General features: G+C 39.0%; 1 protein-coding gene across 2 annotated transcripts in view; it reads left to right on the top strand.

Moving 5' to 3' along the window:
• The first annotated feature begins 343 nt into the window (after positions 1-343).
• Mast2 (microtubule associated serine/threonine kinase 2) overlaps positions 344-7,850 on the top strand; it is a 62,282-nt gene continuing 54,775 nt past the window's right edge. Inside the window, exons 1-2 of one of the 2 annotated variants that reach the window (XM_013355289.2) lie at positions 344-423; positions 1,973-2,167. In XM_013355289.2, coding sequence (XP_013210743.1) covers positions 374-423; positions 1,973-2,167 — 245 coding nt within the window. In that variant the 5' untranslated portion in view covers positions 344-373. The remainder of the gene's footprint in view (positions 424-1,972; positions 2,168-7,850) is intronic. The other variant, XM_005371496.3, reaches the window with a different exon arrangement.

The following is a 7,850-nucleotide window of genomic DNA, read 5'->3' as shown; positions in this document are numbered from 1 at the left end:
TTTGTTGCTGCCAAGTCTGAGGGTACAGCTGATTTGTTGGGGAGGGTGCTTGTGACTATGAGGGAACAAGGTGCTCTCTGGGTCTCTGATTTGCTGCAGGCTGAGTGTGAATGATGTCAGGAAGATCAGAGGACAGCTGATTCATTTAAGATCTGGAACTTTTCCCTCTCCTGGGCTCTTAGTTTTTGTGAGGGGATTCTGACTGCCATGCTGATTACTTTTTTTTGTTTGTTTTTTGAAAAAAAATGCCTTAATGTTACCCATGAGTTTGGGAATCTTTCTGTGTTTTCACTGGCTAAAACGCCTCTTATGTGAGAGAAGTGTCTGCTGAGATTCCAGTGTGAGAGGCAGCAGATCTTGGGTAGTCAGGAGAATGATGAAACGGAGGAGAGAGAGACTGGGAGCACCGTGCCTGCGGATTCAGTAAGGAGGTTGGGGTCTCTGACTCAAAACAGGCAGATGTAAGAAAAGTAACTAATGCCAAGTAACTTCTTCATTTACTTGGATGAAGACTCTGCCTTGGAACTGTCTGTTAGGAAGAGGGTGGAGCTGACTTTGTCCATTCAAGGTCAAAAGAATGGTCATTGGAGGGACCTGTGGTGTTTTCAATTCAGCCGTAATTTTAGGTGTGCCTAGGTGCTTGGGGAAGCTGGGTGAACAGTAAACCTAGTTTTCCCCCTGCCTTGAAAGCAAGTTTTTAAAGCTATTGTCAAAGATGAAAGTAAAAGCCTTAAGAATATGAGATAAAAAGAGGGGGTGGATGAAAAGCATTCCTCCATTGCCTTGTGGTGTGGAGGGATACATTTCTGCCCTTGGCCTGTTAGTTCCTAACTGCAGGCCTCCCTTGCAGATCCTTTAAATTCTCTTTCTCCTTTGCCTAAGACAGAAACTATTAGGTGAAGATTACATAGCTGTGAAATGAGGAAGAGGGTTCTATTTTCAGGATGGTTTCCTCAAGGTCTCCTCAGGTTTGTTTGGTAAATAAACCTGATTTACCAAATTTTTAATTGTTTTAATTGTTGATTAAATCGTGGACAAGGAAAGAATCCTAGTGCCCATGTCTCCTCAGTATGTCTTGAGCTATGCCTTAAATCCCAGAGTGGAAGGAGCACACTTTCTTCCTTCATATTGGTGCTCACAGTGACTTTTTGTGGGTTGAGACCCTTAGCATGTTCATCAATTGAATTACTAATTCACTAGTTCCTAGAAAATAGCACTCATGAATTTTAAGTATTCAAATATTTTCATATACTTTGAAGAAGAAAATAACAACAAAAAACCAAAACAGCATTTATCAGACTGAGACTAGAGTAAAAAGATCACAAAAAGAAACATAATCAATCAACTGAAGTAGTAATTAAAGTAAATATGACTTTTTTTTGCTGAGCATGAATTTTAAATGGCATTTGTAAACTTTCAAAAATATAAGTGCTCCGATTTTTGAACTAGTGCACTGTATTGGGAGTCTTGTATCTGTTTTAGAGGTAAATTTGAAAAATGGCCCTGATGAAGGAGCTAATAAGTAATTTATTAACCCTTTTTCCTTCCTTCCTTCCTTCCTTCCTTCCTTCCTTCCTTCCTTCCTTCCTTCCTTCCTTCCTTCCTTCCTTTTTCTTTTGTATTCTTTTGCATTTGTCAAAATTTAGGTATACTTATAGTTTATTTTACTGTTCGGGACAGTAGCTTGCTTTGTAGTCCAGACTGGCTTTAAATTCATGATTTTCCTGTATCAGCCTTCCAAGCACTGAGATTGTAACAAGTACCTTGTGTGGGTTAGGTTTTAGTCTGTGTGCTGTTTGCCAGCATTGGTACTGATGTACAATATTTGCAAGTGATTTTTAACCACTTACTTTTCTTAAGCCTCTTGCTTAAACTTAATTCACTTTGAATATGAAACTTTTTGCTGGAGAAATTAACACTGACCCTGTTTTTGCTTTTGTTTTGTTTTGTTTTTACTATGATACCCTGTCAGAATCTCTACTCTTTGCCGAGGAGCCGATGTAAGTCAGCACATGTTCTCACCCTCATCGGCTCCAGTCTTCTCCCTGGCTAAAGTCCCATTTAGTGCTGATTGTGTGCTGGCTACTTCTCCTCTTGTCTTTTTCTTGAACCCTCAAGCCCACAGCAGCCCCTGCAGTCCCTGTTCCAGCCGTACACTGCAGTGGAGGTAAGGAAGCCTGCAATCAATTGATTTGGTTATTGGCAGTTGCTTCTGGTCTCATAGATAAAGTTTGTACTCTGATTCTTAAAAGTGGGAAGAATTTGGTAAGAGGCTGTAAAAGTGTTTAACGGATCTTTACAATATGCAGATTTCTGAAGAATGTAGAGTAGCATATAGGTAATAAGTAGTTTTGTGGGCACCCTAACCCTGTGACTGTGACTACCTCATAACTTGTCCATATGTTTTGGAGCAGTAATATCTGAGTATAGGACTTAGAGAGGTGGATCAGGAGTTAAGAGCACTGTTGGTGTGGAGGACCTGACTTTGATTTCCAGCACCCACATGGCAGCTCACAACTCTAACCCTAGTTCCAAGGGATCAATCAAGCAAGCATGCAGACAAAAGATTCAGAAAAATAAAGTAAAAAATCATTAAATACACACACTTAAGAATAAAAACAGGTGAAATGATTTGTTCCAACTGATGAAAATAGCTCTCCTTCTATCTTTTTCCTTTTCGTATATCCAGCACTGTTTGAATATATGCTGTTAGGTACTGACTGCATTAGGGTTAGGAGACAAAGCAGGGACTACAAAATGATGACGTCCCCTATCCTCAGAGAACTTAGGTTATAGTGGAAGGGGACAGAGTTAATGAGTGAATATGAAACATAATAGCAGTATAGATGGAGTAGAAATATGAGGGCCTGGGTTGACCATCTTCAGTGTATCGACCGTAGAAAAGACTTCAAAGAAGTAGGGCCAGGCAGTGGTGGGGCATGCCTTTAATCCCAGCAGGGGAGAGGCAGAAGCAGGTAGATCTCTGTGAGTTCTACCTGGTCTACAAAGCAAGTTCTAGGACAGCCAGGGTTGTTACACCGAGAGACTCTTCTTCTAAAAAACAACAACAAAAAATACAGTTCTCTGTGGCGTAGTAATCCCCAACCATAAAATTATTTAGTTGCTACTTCATAACTATGAATTATAAATTGTAATGTAATATGTGATATACAGGATATCTGATAATGTGACCCCTGCAAAAGGGTGGTTCGACCCCCGAAGGGGTCGTGACCTACAAGTTGAAAGAACCGCTGGTCTAAGAGCTCTCTTCCTATGTGATTTGTGCAGCAGGGTTCCATGAAGCTGGTGTGGCATAAATTAAGTGAGAAATACAGTGAAATGAGGTCCGAGGAGTAATATGGAGCTGGTCAGATTAAGTGGAGCCATTGTATGTGTATTTGTTTTTATGTTGAGTAAGGTGAGTAGACATGAAGTGTTTAAAATCCGAGAATTTATGTATATGTAAGTTCGTCTGAGACAGGCATGGTGACACAATTCTGAAATCTCAGCACTTGGAATTGGGAGCAAGGAGGGTCAGGAGTTCCAGGCCAACCTAGGTACATAGTGAGTATGTACATACAGGCCACTCTAGACTATATGATACTTTATCTCAAAAGTAATTAAAGGAGAGTGGGGGAAATGGCTCAGTTTGTAAAGGTACTTGCAGCCAACCCTGAAGACCTATTGTCAGCCCCCCAGAACTCACATGGTGGAAGGGAAAGAGCTGACTACCTGAAAGTAATTCAACATAGTCCTTTGACCACCACAAGTGTGTAAAATAAAAATAAATGTAATGAAAATTATCACTCTGGCTATAGTTAGAATGCTAGTGGCATTATCTAGGTATTGTTGTTTGTGTTTGTGAGGATCCATGCATATGAGTGTGCAAATATGCACGCATGCACTCTCATGTGAAGGCCAGAGGTAGTGTTGGGTGTCTGCTTCAGCCATTCTCATTGTTTTAAGACATAAGCTTAACCTCAAGCTTATATATTCAACTAAGATGGTTGGCCAGTGAATGAAATCCAGGGATCTGTTATTAAATTGGAGTTTAATAACAGATTAAAAAAATTGCAGGATAGATAGTTACATAGTCAACGAGAGAAGCAAAATCTGGGTAACAGGTAATATAATTAGCAATTAAGAGCATATTAGTGATTTATGAAGTCATCTGTGAATTCCTGTTGATAGAAAATGAAGACATGTCAAAGGACTAAGTCAGTAATCTGACTTTGAGAGAGCAGGGAGATAATGAAGATCTAGCAGAGTAAAGATGGGTGAGTAATTGCTTAGAACCACAAAGGTATCTTGGAAGCCAGTTGGGGTGAAAGTTTCTAAAGGGAAGATTGAGTGATCAAAATGTATATGCAAAGCTTTCTGCTAGAAAAATTAACTGAGAAGTCAAATGGTTAAGTAATTTTTACTTACAGGGTGTTCAGATTTAAATGATGTAATTTGATTTTGGAGATCAAAATCTGCAGGTCTTGGGATAGTGTTAGACATTGGACAGTGCCAGGAGCCTTACCCTTTCTTCAGGCACGTCTTCCTGTGTGTGGGCTTGGCACAGACAATGAGTTGAATGACAAACACAGTATAATGTGGGTTTAGTCTTCTTGGATTAGTTAGCACCCCTTGGATTGGTAACACAACCTTAACAGTATCTTACATTGATCGACATAATGGAAATGTGAAATTTGCTGGTGTTTGGTAGACTTGTTTGCATGTTTGTTCACTGTAATAGTGTTTTATTCCTTTTTTTTTCTACTCGGTGTAAAATACTAGGTCAGTGTGTGCAAAGATGCTTTTAATTGTTTACAGAATATTTTTGTGTTTCTTTAAACAGTCTTAAGATTCTAGGATGTACTTATTAAACCATTGGGTCTTTTTAGGAATTACTTTTAATCTTTGGTGTGACTTGAACAGAATTTGGACGCATTTCCCCTTTTTCGAGGTAATACTTCTGAGTATTCTGCTTGAGTTCTATGCATTGAAGTTTTTACAATCAGCTGGGAATGTGGAGTGTTGTGACTGTGTGTTAGGTGGAGGAGCATGTCAGCTCCTTGATTTCTCTAGCAGTTTCCTTATTTTCTTTCAGTGATTAGTACTGTACTCAGTTAAAGCCTTGGGAGATACCCAACTTCGCTTTGCAGGTTTTCATAGTTCTTTCTGTAGCTCTCTTCCTTCTGGTACTCTGTCTTGAAAATTCTAGCCAACTTATTCTCTCCAAATTCTGTCTCCTCAATTTAGAGATTTTTGGGCTCTTTTGCATATCCCCTTCATGTGTTGCTTCCTAGACATATTCTCAAGGTAGTGTGAACTGGAGCAATCTTAGTGCTTATTCTGCAAGTTTCCCTTCTGTTGAATGTTGTTTTACATATTTTTCCTGATTTTATTTTAAATGGGGTTTGGATATGTTTCCCAGTGTGGCCTTAGACTTATGGATTAAGTGATCCTTCAGTTTCAGCCTCCTTCATAGTTGGAAGGAAGTACAGCTGTATACCACCATACCTGACTGATTGTTGGTTGGTTTGTTGGTTGGCTTTAAAAACGCAGAAGTAAATCTGGGTAGTTTCCTCAACATCTAGAGGAACAAAAATCTAATATTCTTAATTTTTGATCTCATGTTTTTGTTATCAGATATTAATGTTTGACTGATTCGTATTTGTTAAACCTTGTAAAAATGTACCAAGTTCTTTTTATTTGTTTTATCATGCTTTATCAAAAAAAACAAAAAGCCATAAAGTGGGGCTGGAGAGATGGCTCAGAGGTTAAGTGCGCTAGCTGCTCTCCAGAGGACTTGAGTTTGGTCAACTCCCAGCAACCACATTGTGGCTCACAGCCATCTCTAATGAGACATGGCGCCATCTCCTGGCCTGCAGGGATACATGCAGGACGAACACTATATATAATAAATCTTAAAGCTGTGAAGCTGGACATAGTATGTATACTATAAAATTGTCAGTTCTTGGAAAGTGAAGCTCAAAGGACTGGAGTTCAAAGCCAGCCATGAGGTTCTGCTTGAAATAAAATAAAAAGCAAGAAAAAGTTGAATAATGAAATTACTAAAGAATAAGAGGCCAGATGGTGGTGGCGTATACCTTTAATCCCAGCACTCAGGAGGTAGAGGCAGGCGAATTTCTGTGAGTTTGAGGCCAGCCTGGTCTACTGAGTGAGTTTCAGAACAGGCTCCAAAGCTACAGAAAAGCCCTGTCTCAAAAAAATCCAAAACAAAAGGTACAGAGATCTCTTTCTTTGTATTGAGAAATCTTTGTTTTGCTTTGTTTTGTTTTTCGAGACAGGGTTTATTTGTTTACCCCTGACTGTTCTGGAACTAGTTTTGTAGACAAGGCCTGCCTCAAACTCAGAAATCTGCTGACCTCAACTTTCTAAGTTAAGCTGGGGTTAAAGGTGTGCCATTCCTGGCTCACAATAAATTTTTGGCAAATTAAATGCGAGACCAGTTACTATGACCCAATTGCTTTCATCTTAGGGATCAAAGCTTGACTCATTATCCAGAAATTAAGAAATATAGTACACCACATATATCAGGTTAAGGACAAAAAACACACAGTCATCTCAATAGATGGAGAAAAGCCTTTAACCAAGTTCCACATCCCTTCATAATAACAATTAAAAAAAATCCCTGAGGAAAATTTAAAAACAGCATACATACCTCAACATAATAAAGTCCACACATGACACACCAGCAATTCCTCTAAAACAAGGAACGAAACAAAGATATCCACTTCCTCTGTTCTTAATATACTATTTGAATTTTAGTTAGTGACAAGAGAAAGTAAGAAAGGGATACATATAAAGAAGTATAATTACCTTCATTTACAGATGACATGATCCTATTTTTCTTTGCCACTCATTTGTGTGTGTGTGTATGTGTGTATGTCTGATAATGCATATGTGCCATGGCACATACATATTTACAAAAAAAATATAGCCCAGTAAAGCCAAGATACTATGTATTTTTTTACAGAAGCTTAGGCCCCCTTCTCCCCCTTAGACCCTAGTGCATGCATTCAAGAAACAGTTCCTGAATTATTAAATATACTTTCTATGGACATTTTATAACCATGATATATTTATAGTTAAGCCGGTAAATTTATAAATACCACCACCTGGCTCATAACTTTAATTCATTTTTCAACTCCTGTCCCTGTATTGTCTTACACAGCACAAAGATCTGATAACCCAAAAAGTAAAGGAAATGAGAACAAAAATAGATAAGTAGGATTGTGCTAAATGAAAAAACTTCTTAGCTGGGTAGTGGTGGTACATGCCCTTAAACCCAGCACTGCGGAGATAGAGGAGGGTGGATCTCTGAGTGTGAGACCTGATCTACAGGACAATCACAGCTGTTACACAGAAAAAAACTGTTTCAAAAACTGCCCCCTGCCCTGCCAACAGTATTGTATGGCACAGAAAAAAGCCTTTTCTAATTACAGGAGAAAATTATATAATTAAGAACCTGACCCAGATAAACTAAAGGTGGAAATACTGGAAAACACTTTATAAAGGAAATAACAAGGGGCGTAGAGTAATGGCTCAGTGGTTAAAAACACTTGCTACTCTTGCAGAGTACATGGGTTCAGTTCCTAGCCCCTGCATAGTGGCTTACAACCTTCAGTTACTCCAGTCCTCAGGAGTTTAATACATCTTCTGACCTCCACAGGCACCAGACACACAAATGCTACGCATTTACACACATGAAAAACACATGCATAAAATAAATCTAAATAAAATGAAATATTCCTTGATAAGAACCAACAAGCAATGGTGATGAAGAGTGGTAAGTTGGAGCCGGGCGGTGGTGGCGCATGCCTTTAATCCCAGCACTC

The sequence above is a fragment of the Microtus ochrogaster genome, unplaced genomic scaffold (genome assembly GCF_000317375.1).
Source record: "Microtus ochrogaster isolate Prairie Vole_2 unplaced genomic scaffold, MicOch1.0 UNK110, whole genome shotgun sequence".
Taxonomy (NCBI): domain Eukaryota; kingdom Metazoa; phylum Chordata; class Mammalia; order Rodentia; family Cricetidae; genus Microtus; species Microtus ochrogaster.
Note: the sequence above shows the minus strand (reverse complement) of the source record. Positions and strands in the feature narration are given on the sequence as shown.